The 15,035-nt window shown below is 31.8% G+C and overlaps 2 protein-coding genes across 5 annotated transcripts in view; one reads left to right on the plus strand and one right to left on the minus strand.

Moving 5' to 3' along the window:
• Nucleotides 1-14,866, minus strand: LOC133172539 (uncharacterized Nudix hydrolase NudL-like). Of its 3 annotated transcripts, none has more exons than XM_061307454.1 (3): nt 14,831-14,866; nt 3,303-3,413; nt 1-818 (listed from the first exon to the last, which is right to left on the minus strand). In XM_061307454.1, the coding sequence occupies exons 2-3, from the start codon at nt 3,340-3,342 to the stop codon at nt 112-114; spliced, it is 747 nt and encodes a 248-aa protein (XP_061163438.1). In that variant the 5' UTR covers nt 3,343-3,413; nt 14,831-14,866; the 3' UTR covers nt 1-111. The 3 variants fall into 3 exon arrangements, with proteins under 3 accessions (XP_061163438.1, XP_061163436.1, XP_061163437.1); XM_061307452.1 differs by lacking the exon at nt 14,831-14,866 and adding an exon at nt 13,865-13,953; XM_061307453.1 differs by lacking the exon at nt 14,831-14,866 and adding an exon at nt 13,891-13,945.
• LOC133172538 (nuclear factor of activated T-cells 5-like) overlaps nt 13,517-15,035 on the plus strand; it is a 29,269-nt gene continuing 27,750 nt past the window's right edge. The window contains exon 1 of one of the 2 annotated variants that reach the window (XM_061307449.1): nt 13,517-13,721. The gene's annotated coding sequence lies outside the window, so the exon portion shown is untranslated. The remainder of the gene's footprint in view (nt 13,722-15,035) is intronic. The other variant, XM_061307451.1, reaches the window with a different exon arrangement.

The raw sequence follows: 15,035 nt of genomic DNA on the forward strand, positions 1-15,035 counted from the left end.
CTTGATTATAAATTTATTTCACCATAATTACATTTTACTTAGTTTATTTCATATGTTTTATTGTATGTGTGGTTAAATCCATAACTGCCAATCATTAAAATAAGTCAGACATCAGAGTTTTGCGTTTCGAAGTGCCGTAGTCCACCTTAAAAAGTCTTCATAAGTACGCTTTTCTTGGAACACCGAGTCTTTATTTACATAGATTCCTTTCGAGACTTCGATAGTTAGGTCGGAAGTAGTAAGGGCTAACCCTATCAGCATACAATACATGCCAGTGAAGCCCCAAGTTTCAATTTTTTCGCCATCAACTATGTCATGAAAGAAGAACAACCAATGAACTATCCCATTCAATGGAAACTCTTTTTTCACATCTTCTTTCAAAAATCTCTTTAATGGTAGACTGAAAGCCTTAGAAACCTCTGATTCGTTCAAAACTGGCTCAAAATTTGCTGGAATGATGCCAACTACTAAGCTCACGAATTTATTTGGTCGCACAAAACACGGAGGAAGTACTGTTAGTACATCCACATCCTTGGCAGGAAGACCAATTTCTTCTTCTGCTTCTCGTAAAGCGGTCTCTACAACTGATTGGTCAGTTTCATCCACATGACCTCCTGGAAAAGCGACCAATCCAGCATGTGACCGCAAATGTTTAGCACGCAATGTGAGAAGAACATCGATCTGTCCGTCTTTTATAAACAATGGTACGAGGACACTTGCTGAAACAAACCCTTCCGGTATAGTATATTCAGCGTTATAGTGGCGAACGTCAAACTTTGTCAATCGTTCACGTATTTCTTCCACTGTTGAAACCAAGTCTGAAATATTAAATCTTGATATTAATTTAGAAGTGAAATAATAATTAGATAGATCATACGATCAGTATGTACTGGTCCAAGCTGACAAAGCACAACAGCATTGTCTTTGTTTGTAAGGCTCATTATTTTAATTGTATTTAAGAGGAACTGGGATTTAATTCTGCAAGTGGAAATTCAACTTATACCCATAGTTCCCTTTTTAAGGAGGAAATTCTTCAAAATCAGATGTCAGTTTTAAATAATTTTAATATTCCACACAATCAAAATTAATTTGAATTAACATACCTATGCTGGATTTTTACACTTCATAAAAACCCCTACAAACAGAGATATATAGCGGGTTCCAGTAAATGTTCTACCAAACCTCTTTCTTTACTCCTCACTAAAATATTAATATTAGTGAAGGAGAAACTTCAGGAGTACTGTACAACAATTTATTGGAGAAGTGATGTAAATCAGATGCGGATACTTAAAAACTCAAAGGAACTTTTAGAAAATTTGAAATCACAAAATTTTACCAAAATCAATGACATCAAAACATACGACGTTTCACTTTATACAACCATTCCCTGCGATAAATTAAATTCCAGGCTTTTTGACATCATAGACAGCTGTGTATTTTTTTCTCCATAAAATGAAACTCGTCAATTTAATTACCATGTCATTGGTCATTTGCAAACTATTTGTTAAAAACATTCTGATTGTACACACAAGTACTCTCAGGTAGATATTAATTTTGATTGACAATATCTCTGTAGTTTTTGGAGATCAGGTCTTCAAACAATCTGTCGGAATTTCCATGGGTACCATTTGCGCCCCGTTATTAACAGGCCTATTTTTGTATTCATATGATGTAGAAATTATTCAAAAACTTATACATAAGAAGGAGAAGACACTTGCCGTGGCCTTCAACTCGACATATAGATATATCGACAACGTATTATCAAATAACAATATTTACTTCAATTCATATCTCGATTCGATCTATCCCAGTGAACTTAAAAGATACCACAAAGTCTAACACATCTATTAATTTTCATATTTGGATATTTTAATAGAAAAAGACATTAATGGTAACCTAACAACAAATCTTTATGATAGCGTGATGACTTCAACTTTTTATCGTCAACTCCCTTATTTATGTGACAATATACCCTTACCACCTGCATATTGGGTTTATATCTCCCAGTTGATTCGATACGCAAGAGCATGCTCCACGTACGAACAATTTCTAAAACGAGACAAGCTATTGAGAAACAAGTTGATGAACAAGGATATCAACAGTCTCGTTTAAAGTCATCATTTCGCAAGTTCTATGGTCGATACAATGACCTTCTATCATTAACTCGATGTTCTCAGATGGTAATGTTTTTTTTAATTAATCCAGACCAATCAGACTCTCCTAATTCACATGAACGCATATTAATAAAACCAATCTACATTTTCAACAGTGAAACACTGTTATTTATCCTTTGAATGAAATTGATATTTTCACAGATCTTATTTCCACTTGGTGAAAATAACAAGAGTGTTATTTTCACTATGTGGGGAAAAAAAAACAATCGGAACGACACCTGCGAACCAAATGCAAAATTCCTCATAGAAAAACATTTTTTTAATTCGTATTTTAACATTAAAATTAACAAAATAAAGTTAAAATTTATTTTAGTTAAATTAAATTGAAGTCTTTCAATTGTTCAAACCATTAATTATTGATTTCTTCACCTTTGCATCATTCTATAAACTCATATTCGCCGCGCAATATTGTTTTAAATTTCGATAAAGAGACAGGGCAAAGGGAAAATGAAAGAAAGTAAATGAGCAGAAAATCCAATGTTTTGTACTTGTATGTAGAATTCATTTCACTCATTAAACAGGACACTATAATAACAATTGATAGGGCAACAGTCATCTTTTAGATGCTATGGTATATTATTTGGGGTTACTATATGCATTTATATATAGTTTATCATCAATTATTCAACTTAATTCCTCTACATGTAATTAGTAAATGGACAAATATGCCTATATTCAATGGCGATATCTATATATAAAGAGGTATCGTCACCAATGAAAGAACATCTTGTGATACAAATGACATTCAATGACATATAGATATAAAATAATCCACAGTGCCTAAATATGCAAATTAAAATTCAAAATGGTAAACCATTGCAAAGAGTCACTATTAAAATCCAAAATGGTAAACCATTGCAAAGAGTCACCATTAAAATCCAAAATGGTAAGCCATTGCAAAGAGTCACCATTTAAATCCAAAGTGGTAAACCATTGCAAAGATTCATCATTGAAATCTAAAATAGTAAGCCATTGCAAAGAATCGCCATGAAAATCCAAAATGGTAAGCCATTGCAAAGAGTCCTCATTAAAATCCAAAATGGTAATCCATTGTTCTCTTATATTCATCTCTGAAAAATGTAAGTAGATTACTAATGTTAAACAAGTTGCGCAACTAAATTTAAGTACCTGGTTCACTTGAGTTTGGATTCATCATCATAATCAGCATGGGAATGTTGGTTAAATATACATTTTGCTCAGCCTTAATCCATCACAATTCACAGTACCATGCTTGTAATCCTGAAATGCAAATTCATAAAAGTAATGAAAATACTTACCCAATAAGTAACATTTATTTTGCTCACGGTAAGGTCAAAATAAACTTTATACATGATGTGAATTTTTTTTCACTAGATCTAGATGCTTGCATCTAAACAGTGAAATAACACCGCGGAGTTATCTAACATTGTTTGCAAAAAGGAAAATTGGCTTTGTTGTCAATCCGTTGCAGTTGTCGTGCAATAAACAAAATACAATTTATTCACTATATCCCATGCCATATTTTAGATGGTTAGATGATTCACATTTATTTTTATTTTTCATGTTTTAAGTTTCTCTTTTTCAAAATTCTTATTTTCACGAAGTAAAAATCAATATCATGTATTATTAAATCTCATACACGTAGTTCTATTATTTGCTTTGTGTGATTGGAACATGTTTATTTGCCTCTGAATGTTGATTTAGACCCAACCTGTAATCAAATTACATGTATACATGTTTTTCTTTCTTATCATATTCATCATTAAGCATGGCGTGATTTTTTCGAGAGGCGAGAAAAGTGAGGAAAATGTAGGCTAAGTAAAGACAGGATATTTTAGTAGTGGGATTCGGCAAGATAACGAATACGTTATAAGAGACTCCACTCATTTTGTTTTCGTGCTCCTTGATGTATAAATACTTGCTAACCTCTCCTCGACGGCCAAAAAAAAAACAGAGGAAATTCTAACTATGGGACGAACAAAACAAGACAAGACAGATAAACAAGAAAAACAGGACTCAAAACAAGGCAGAAAGGATGAAAAGGTAGAAGAACATGAAGAGGTTTCAAATAATGATCTTAAAGCTCTTTTTATGAAGCTTATTGGTAAACTAGAAAGCTCTGTGAATGAAAACCTGAAAACTGTGGGAGAGAAAGTTGATAAAGTGGAAGAGTCGCTATCAAAACTGAAGAAAGACTTCATAGACATAGAGAGAGCTTTGGAAGACCAAGATCTCAGGATCTCAGATCTAGAAATGTTGAAGACTGAACGAGTAGATCCTCAAGAACAGAAAATTACGGAACTGGAGACTCGTGTCAAGCAGTTACATGATTATGTGGTACAACAAGAAAACCGTTCCAGAAAGTACAACTTATTGTCTTATGGTATCCCAAAGTCTGATCAAGAAAACACTTCCGAGACTGTTCTTGAGTGCTTGAGACACAACTTGCAAATCCCAGAAGAAGATGTCAAAGCCACTGTAATTCAGAATTCACATAGAATTCCAAAAAACCCATTAAATACCTACAAGCCAGATGCACCAGATGCAATTATAGTGAAGTTTATGAGAATGGCTGACCGCAATCTTATCCTTCATCACTCAAGAACGGCAACGCTTCCAAAAGGAATGGCAATTCGTACGGATCTTGCAAACCATTTGAAGAAAAAGCATAGTGAACTAGCGCAAAGAGCATACAGGATGAGGAGCCAAGATAATCTGAAAACCCGCATTATAGAAACGAAGGATGACGTTCTTCTGCAATATCGTGCAAAGGGAGAAGAGGAGTGGAACATCTATAAGCTTTAATTTTGATGTTGTGCCTGATTTCGGTTGTTTCTCCATTCCTTTTATGGAAGTTAACATAATTATCAGTTACGGCATAAGTAGTATATTACTGTGGTATTGTTTTTTTCTTCCAGTATAATTGATGTTAACATACACTTACTAGGCGTATTGTAGCTTATTTGTGACAATTTGTTTTTTAAGTTGTTATAGACCGATAAGCAAACACAAGTGGGTCTCGGGTGGCTTAATATGTAGCCTCACATACTAGTCTGATTTTTTCCTTTCCCTTTATGGAAGTTAACATAATTATCAGAATATGAAGTATGTTACTGTTTTTCCTTCCAAAATAATCTATGTTAACCTACATATTGGTACATCTAATAGGGCTATCGAATTGTATTGAACCCTATAGGTAGCCTATTTGAGACAAATTTTTTTTCAAGTCGGTATAGACCAATAAGTAAACACCAGAGGGTCTCGGATGGCTTAATATGTAGCCTCACATACTTGTCTGATTTTTTCTCTTTTTTGTGTTTTTTTTTTTCGAGTACACTTGCAGGAAGCATATTGTGTTTTAAGTATGAATGTTGTGTATGAGGTGTGTATATGCAATATACTTAGATACTTATTATCTTACCTTAATAGCAATGTCACTTTTTAGCATAACTTCTGTAAACTGTAGGGGTTTAAACGATAGTAAAAAAAGAAAAGATGTTTTTAGCTATCTTAGAAATTTACAATCCTCAATATATTGTCTTCAAGACACCCATTGTACAGAGAATGAAAAAAGCTTAGTTTATGCCCAGTGGGGCCATGATATTATGATGAGTGCAGGAAAAACACATTCTAGAGGAACATTAACTCTTATGAATAATAATGTAGAAGTTAAAATTTCTACTGTGAAGTCTGATATTAATGGAAATTTCCTTATTACTAATATGATTTTGGATAATAGATACAATATTACTTTGGTGAATGTATATGGTCCAAACAGAGATGATCCACAGTTCTACACAGAGATTGGTAATATAGTTGAGGAATATGGTAATGAATTTATTATTATGTGTGGAGATTGGAATTTAATTCAAAATTTTCAGTTAGACTGTCATAATTATGTTAAGGAAAATAATCCTAAAAATAGGGTAGAAATACAAAACCTAAAAAATAAATTTAATCTTGTGGACCCTTGGAGAATAAAAAACCCAATAGTAAAAAAATTCACTTGGAGCCGTAGAAACCCTATTAAACAAGCAAGGCTAGACTTTTTTCTTATATCTGAAGAATTATTGTCAATTTTGGAAAATGTTAAGATCATTCCAGGGTATAGAACCGACCACTCAATAATTAGTATTGAATTTAGAATTAATGATTTTCAACGAGGTAGAGGTTTTTGGAGATTTAATAATTATCTATTAAAGGACAAAGAATATATTAAAAAAATCAAACAACTTATTAATGATACAGTAGCAGAATACACAACACCCCCTTATACACCAGGACCTGATGCTGAATTGCATATTCCCAAGGATTTATTTTAGGATGTACTGTTAATGAAAATAAGAAGTCTAACTATCTATTATTCATCTCATAAAGCAAAGGAAAGAAAAAATAAGAAAAAAGACCTCAACACGCAAATAAAAATATTACAAGAAATGTATGACATTTGTCCAACACAGTTATATTCAGATTTATTAAATGAACTCCAGACAGAATTGGAAGAAATAAGGAAATATGAATTAAAAGGACTACTTATAAGAAGTCATTGTAAATGGATAGAAGAAGGAGAAAAACCTACTAAATATTTTGCTGCACTTGAAAAAAGAAACTATATTAATAAAAACATTTTTAAACTTGTAAATGAACAAGGTATAGAGGTAAATAAACAAGATAAAATTCTGGAAGGGATAAAAACTTTTTACAAGACATTATATGGAAACAATGATCATCTTCCTGAGGATGTTAATCTTGAAGAATTAATATATGATAAAGATGTTAAAAAAGTATCAGACAACTTGAAAAATCAACTGGAATTAGAAATAACTAAGCAGGAAATATTTGAAGCATTAAAATCATTCAAAAATGATAAATCACCAGGAACAGATGGATTCACTGCAGAATTTTTTAAATTTTTTTGGTCAGATATTGGGTCCTATGTATTTAACTCTTTTAAATGTAGTCTTGCCTCGGGTAAGCTTTCAAAGTCCCAAACTCAAGGAATTATTTCAATTTTACCTAAAGGACATAAACCACGAGAATACCTCAAAAACTGGAGGCCAATTTCACTTCTAAATACGTCATATAAGCTCTTATCCAGTGTATTAGCTAATCGAATGAAACCCATTTTAATTGAAATTATCCATGAAAATCAAAAAGGATTTTTAGCAGGAAGATATATAGGAGAAAATTCTAGATTACTTTATGACATTATTCAATATTGTAATGAAAATAATACACCAGGAATGATACTGCTACTTGATTTCGAAAAGGCATTTGACTCAGTCTCATGGAAATTTATTTTCAAAGTTTTAACCTTCTTTAATTTTGGTGAAAAATTTCAGAATGCTGTAAGAACCTTATTTAAAGAGGCAAAATTATGTGTTATTCAAAATGGCTTTTTCTCAGAATTCTTTAACATTGGCAGGGGATGCAGACAGGGTGACCCTATTTCTCCATATCTTTTTCTTCTTTGTGCTGAGATAATGGGCATATAATGATAAGAAATCAAAGGAATAGTTGTAAATGATAAAGAATATAAATTATTGCAATATGCAGATGACACTGTATTACTATTAAAAGGTACCAAGGACTCACTAAAGTCAGCATTGTCACTAGTAGATGAGTACGCAAAATACTCAGGGTTAAAGCCAAATTATGAAAAAACTAAATGTGTGAAAATAGGATCCTTATCAAATGAATCAAATGAATTTCTTACAGATATTGAAAATCTTCAATGGTCCCAAGACCCATTTACAGTTTTAGGTATTACATACTGTGTGAATTTGGATAATAAAGATATGTACGAGTTGAATTTTAATCCAAAAATTAATGAAATGCAATCACTAATTAAGTCATGGTCTAGAAGAATGTTATCTACAGCAGGGCGTATTACAGTAATTAAAACTTTGATTCTTCCAAAGATTACATATCTACTGATTAGTCTTCCAAGTCCTCCCAGAGAAAAGATAAAGGAAATTGAAACAATTTTTTATGATTATATATGGAATTATAAAACTCCAAGAGTAGCAAAAAAGGATATTATTCAAAGTTATGAAAAGGGAGGTTTAAGAATGATATATCTTGATTCTTTCTGTAAAAGCCTAAAAATTACATGGATTCATAGACTTTTTAATGATACTTGTCTGTCAAGTTGGAAAGATATGCTTAGAAGTATTCTTCCAAATGTAGCAAATATTTTGCTTTTTGGAAAACAAATACTAAATAACTTGTCAAAAGTATGTAAAAACCTGTTTTGGAGAGATGTTTTTTTTTGGCATTTTTTGAGCTAAGGAAATATATTGACTGTCAAAACTCGATTCTTAGCCCTGTGTGGTTTAATGATGCTATATGTATTAATAACAAATATGTTTACTACAAACAACAGTTTGTCAATGGTGTGCATCGTTTATTAGATTTTTTCAATAGTGACGGTACAATGATGAACTATGAACATTTTTGTCAACAATACGATTTAAAACCTCCTTTTACACAATTTTTAGGAATAATAGAATGCATAAAAAAGTTACATTTAGATTATAACAAAGAATATATTGTTCAAAATATACCTTATTATCCAGAATTTTTACAAAAAATTAAGAAACATGAGCAAGGTTCAAGAGATTTTTATGATATCTTTATTGACCAGAAATGGAAAAAGCCAAAATGGGAATTGAAATGGGAAAATGAACTTGAATGTAAATGATATATGGTGGAAAAAGCAAAATATTTTGTTTTTTAAAATAACTGAAGATGTCCAGTTGAGGTGGTTTCATTATAGAATTGTACATAGAATTCTTGCAACTAACACATTTCTATATAAAATTGGAATTGCAGACTCCGAACTTTGTACATTTTGTAAATGTAATGTAGAAACTTTAGGCCATTTATTTTGGGAATGCATTTATGTAAGTGAAATATGGGATAATATATTAATATGGATAAAAGAAGAATTTCATTTAGATATCACATTGAACAAAACTGATGTTTTACTTGGTAGATTTTACAAATATTTCAACATTTTTAATGTAATAATATGTATAGCAAAAAGACATATTTATGAATGGACTATGAAAGATGAATGTATGTAAAAAAAAAAAATAATAATAATAACCTCATGCTACATTAAGGTATATGTAAAAAAAAATACTATGTTAAATTAACTTATAGATTCCAAGGCTCCCCAACCTTGGCTATAAGGACACACACATATATGCACTGGGGTAATAAAAAAATGTTTATTAAAAAAAGATATAAAAACTTTTGTCTTTAAATATGAAATAATCCACGATATCTATCACTTGAGGCTCAAGGAATAGATATAATTCAGCAAAATAATAATGCTGTGATTGAAAATCTGCTTTATTCAGGATCCTAGACTTCCAATAGACTATTTAAGTCCTTGGAAACTTGCAGAAAAAATACACGATTAGCAAATTTTTTCCCGAGGGAGGTGATTCAGATGGTCTTTGGTACAAATTGTTTTCAAGTGGTGTTAGTGGGAAATGTTTAACTTATATTACAATTAAATGAATGTAGAAATATGTACGCAGTTATAAAATCAAGAAGTACGGCGCATCTTCTGAATTTTTCAGCTGTAATGTTGGGGTCAGACAAGGAAAATATATTTCACCTTTTATTTTCGTTGTATATCAATGACTTAAACAAGTATCTTACAGAAAGGAGTGTTAGCAGTAAAGAGAGCTTCTCTTAAAGATTGAATATGAACTTTGCAGTTTTATAAAATGAAACATAAAGATAACGAACAGTAATCAAGCTCACAATACAGATGGGAGCAGAGCAAACGCGGACCTCGAAAAAAATCAGAGGTGGGATCAGGTGCCATGGAGAAGTAAGCATCCCCTGTCGACCGCTTTTATCCGCCGTGTGCTTTTGTCGTGATCAGGCAAAGGGAAAAAATCCATAGACAATTCATTGTGAAAATAATGACATAACAACTTGTATGAAAAATGTCAGTCAATATTCGACTTAACGATACATTGTATTTGCTTATACAAGGTCATTGTATCGACCATAGAATTTGCGAAATGTTGACTATAAAAGAGACTGTTGATATCCTTGTATCTGTATCATAACTTGTCAATAGCTTGCCTCATTTTAAAAATTAATTGTTTGTAGAACATGCTCTTGCATATCGAATCAACTGGGAAATGCCGGGGAAAATGGTATATTGCTGCATACATGCAAATATGAAGAAAGTAAAAGTTATATCGTTTATTTTATTTCATGCAGATGATACTATTATTCTCTCTGAAACTGAAAGTGATTTACAACATGCACTAAATGAATTTTCTATAAAGTGATATAAATAATTCCAGTAAAGGTATTGAATATAAAATCTTTAAAACGGTTTGAATGTGAAGAATACTATACTTGACTGTTTTCTCAAGAAAATTTATTTATTTTTTTTTTTGGGGGGGGGGGGGGGGGGCAAAAGTTGGTACAAGTAATCACCGTCTTCCTATAGAGGTGAGTAGATATAAATGAAAGAGTACGGATAAATAATCAAATTGAAGATGAATTTCACCATACTTACTGGAATGTAATGTAATGTGTAATTATTCGGAAAGATTTTTTTATAAAAATATGTGCATCCTTGGAAATACATATTATAAAATTCTGCAATTTGATGAAAAATACTGATACTGCATTCTGAAGAAAGCTATGTACGATATATATATATATATATATATATATATATATATATATATATATATATATATATATATATATATATATATATATATATATATATCGTAGATTTATCACCAAATTTATGATATTGTCTGCTCTCCTCAATCAAAATAATCTCTGCTCTTTCAGTTTGTTGTAAATATGTTATATGCACCCCATGTACCGTTTATATGATTTTTGAGAGATTAAATGAATGAATTATCCCTGGGGTTGGGCTTATGTGGTAAATTATTGGAAACTTGAAAAGTAATTATTAAATTACAACTTCTCTTAATTTTAATTATAATGTCGATTAAACAAATCCTTTTAGGGATAGGAATCATTAAGTTACAATTTAGAAAAAAGTTTTCCTAGAAAAATTGATTCATTAGGAACATGTAAACATAACCAACATTTAAAACATAGCTTAAAAATTGTTTTTATTGAATTTATGGCACCATAACTTGTCTGTGTCTGTTTTTTCAAGCCCCAGATTTTAATTATTTTGATTTCTCTGCAAATTATCATTAGGCCTACCTACTTCAAGTTTTTTTCCCCCACAAATGCAACTATAAAGCTTTTTACTTATAACTGGTTGAAAAAAAAATTATACAAACAAAAAACAAAAACAAAAACAAAAAACGGAATGCATTTGGTATTCTGTTCACAGTTACAACAATTTTTCATTGTACATCCGTGAGGAAATTGGATTATTTTTTTATTATTATTATTTCAGGAAATAATTGATCTATAATTATAATGCAATTTGTTCACATTACAACATTACAATGTTTATACCGGAAAAAAATTCTACAGACTGACAATATTTAACGGACAGACAGACGGACATATAGCGATTCCATCGTTTGCGTGGTTATAATAAGTATTAATTTATCTCACCTTAATAATTATGTCTGGATCCCCCACCTTTTTTTATCATACTCATAGCTTTTAATTTATTTAATTATTTTTTATGACCCCCCCCCCCCCGATGCGTCTCTTTAGGCCTGTCGAAATTTTTTTTAAATTTCAGCTTGTTTTAATTTTTTTTTTATTATTATTATTGCCTGTTTCATTAAATATCTATACTTATAAATTAATAAATTTTGCAAATAAACTCAGAAACGGGTGCACCAGAGTTCTTACTTACTCCTCTTACAATACACTAGACACAAGCTGATGTCCGTAAACTATATTTAGATTTCACTCGCATAGTAAGTATCGTACATTAAATTAAAAGTCTACTTTCATTTGCTATAAACAGCCATGAAATAGCTAAAACGTGAGTACGGTGGCGTTTCCGGTTGGCGGATCTAAGTTACTGGCAATTTTTAATGAAACTGACAACAAGCAATCGTTTATTTATTACATAAAACGTCATCACTGAATTATTCAATCAAAACTCGATTTAAATGATATAAAAGAAATAAGTTGTGATAACCGATTAAAAAGGGAAATGTGCAAAATATTTTCGTCATTCGCCGATCTTTATATTGACGGAAGCTTCTAGAACATCATATAGCATCGAGCCCGATGTTAAGGGACAAAAAACGAGGCGATTATAGCTACATGACCATAAATAAAGCTTTTGTGTAAATGGTCATAATTGAAATAATGGTAAACCACTGATAACACTATATAAGTTGTAAATATAATTAAATATCGAAAGACTATAACATATACATGTATGTAGTAGGTTTTCCTAATTAATTTATCGGTAAAATTTGTATATATTCCTTACTGAGCGCATCGTGGCAACGAACCCGAAGTACAATTTGTACTTCGTAATAAACTTGTATACATGAAAATAGAAAATTAATGAATAAAATAATGTTCAAATACAATTAAAGATGTAAAATTTTGCGCTTTAATCAATGCACAGTTAATTTCTGAATACAATCTTTTATAGCTGGAATAATGTAGCCCTCTCCTTTTTTCAGGGGGGGGGGGGGGAGGTCAGAAAATATCAGATCCAAAAAAAAAGAAAAAGAAAAAAGAAAATCCGAGAGGGCTATAATCTTTTGTATCAAATACTCAGCCTATTCATAGGGCGTGAAAAGCTAATTTTTACACAGGTACTTGGTTCTTGGTTTATAAATATGTATGTACCTTATTGATAGGTAAAAAAGTAACGTACATTTTTACATATCAATAAGGTACAAACATATTTATAAACCAAGACCCAAGTACCTGTGAATTTTTACCCCCCCCCCTCCCCAAAAAAAATCAATTTATTAGTAACATGTGCATATTCGTTGCTTTTATCCTTGACGGAAATGAAATAAGAGCATCTGAAGTACAATATCCATAACATAGTATAACAGGTTTCACAATAAACGTCAATTAATGAAATCGCATTTTTTCAAGTTAAAAAAAAAACAAAAACAAAAAATGGGGGTTGGGGGGGGGGGGTGTTGGATAGGTAAATCTACTTCATGCGGGATTTTGAACAAAGTATTTGTTCCTGCTATAAGCCTGTAGGCTGTCAGTAGAGAACTACAATATATTTTCTGTCGGTAGTGGTATAAATTCAATTCCCCGCGCTTGCGCGGGATTTCATCTAGTATATATATATATATATATATATAGGCACCTGCTAAATATAAATTATTGCGTAATTTGTTGTTAAAAATTAACCAATCAGAATGTAGAGAATAACAATCCTTCTTGCCGAAGGTTTTGGGTTAACAGGTTAATGTATTCACGAAGCAGAAGGGCAATTCGGAAACGGGAAATGTGCTATTTGTCTTAAAAATAGTGACATAGCTAAAGACTGTGATGTATAAAGAAACTGTGGACATAGTTATGCAAAAAGAGATTAATTTTGATATATCAATACGTTCATCAAGGGAATATAAGGACGAAACATATATTAAGGTACGTGCTCAGTCATTGAAAAAATTCAAGATGGCTGGCGTAGCCATTTTGCACCCTTAGCGCATTAATCAAGAAAATATCTACAAAAAACATAAATCTGAAGTGAAAATATTCACAAATAATTATGGCATCCTACAACTTACATGTATCTGACGAGTTGCGCTTTTACCTGCTTTATTATCTCCGAAGGATACCTGATAAAGGCAGATTAAAGCTCAAAGTTTTTAATCATTTGATCACGTGGGAACGATAGTAACAATATTAAGTGGCGGATCATAACAATGAAGGCCACGGTTATCAGTTTTAGTCAGCAGTAAGGAATATTTCCGTTGTCCATCCCCACCCCTCCCTGTGTTATTTTGGGGATATAGTTGTCTGTCTGTCATAATTCCAGATGACCTGCTAAATGCAGACTTCATTTAAATAACATCATCATGATCATCACATTTATGTTTCTGCCAAATATGGAAAAACCAAGTGAACACAAATCATTAGACTGACCACCATGACAGTGTCCATGAACTGATCAATTGATAAAATAAATATTTCTGAAACAGTTCAGTTTGAGATAACAATATGCTTTGAATTCTAATTTTGCACAGGGAAAAACTGTTCTTATCACAATATAGTCTTTGACCATAACGCTACAGATCCCGTAATGCAAATAATTAAGATGCATTTTATGGTGCAAGATTTTCTGCGCACTTTGGGGGTGTATTTCTGCACTTTTCAGCATTGGACAATCAGCCACCTTCAGTGGCAGATCCAGGAATCTTGAAGGGGGGGTAGCAGTTTGGGGTCGGGGTAGGGGCCCGCGGCAACAACAAAAAACTTGATTTATTAAATCTAAACCTTGTATATTTTGGACACAAAAGGGGGGGGGGATGGGCCCCCCTCTAAATCTGTCAGTGACCTTTCATTACCTAATTCTAGACATAATTATCTTTAACTTTATACATTTATATTTTATCCATACACCTCCAGACCCTTTATAGTCGTCTCTACAGACCAGTAAACTTGCTTGTTTTGAATTTTTTGTCGGATAGCAGATAAATCTCTCTTTACATATCAATATAGATACACATATTTATAAGCCAAAACCCAAGTACCTGTGGGTGTGGAGCCAGTACTTGATATTGCGATTACTTCACAGCTAGTTCTAATTCTTTCGAGGTGGAGGTAGGAAACATCCATTACACAGCTGAAAATGGGGAAAATGTGCTGTTGAATATATTATGAGATCATTCAGTGTAAATTTATGAAAGACATTTTAAGAAAGAAGTCATGGTGAAATATCTTGCTAAATGTTCGATG

The sequence above is a fragment of the Saccostrea echinata genome, unplaced genomic scaffold (genome assembly GCF_033153115.1).
Source record: "Saccostrea echinata isolate AGI-Se365-2 ecotype Australia unplaced genomic scaffold, CSIRO_AGI_Sech_v1 ptg000054l, whole genome shotgun sequence".
NCBI lineage: Eukaryota > Metazoa > Mollusca > Bivalvia > Ostreida > Ostreidae > Saccostrea > Saccostrea echinata.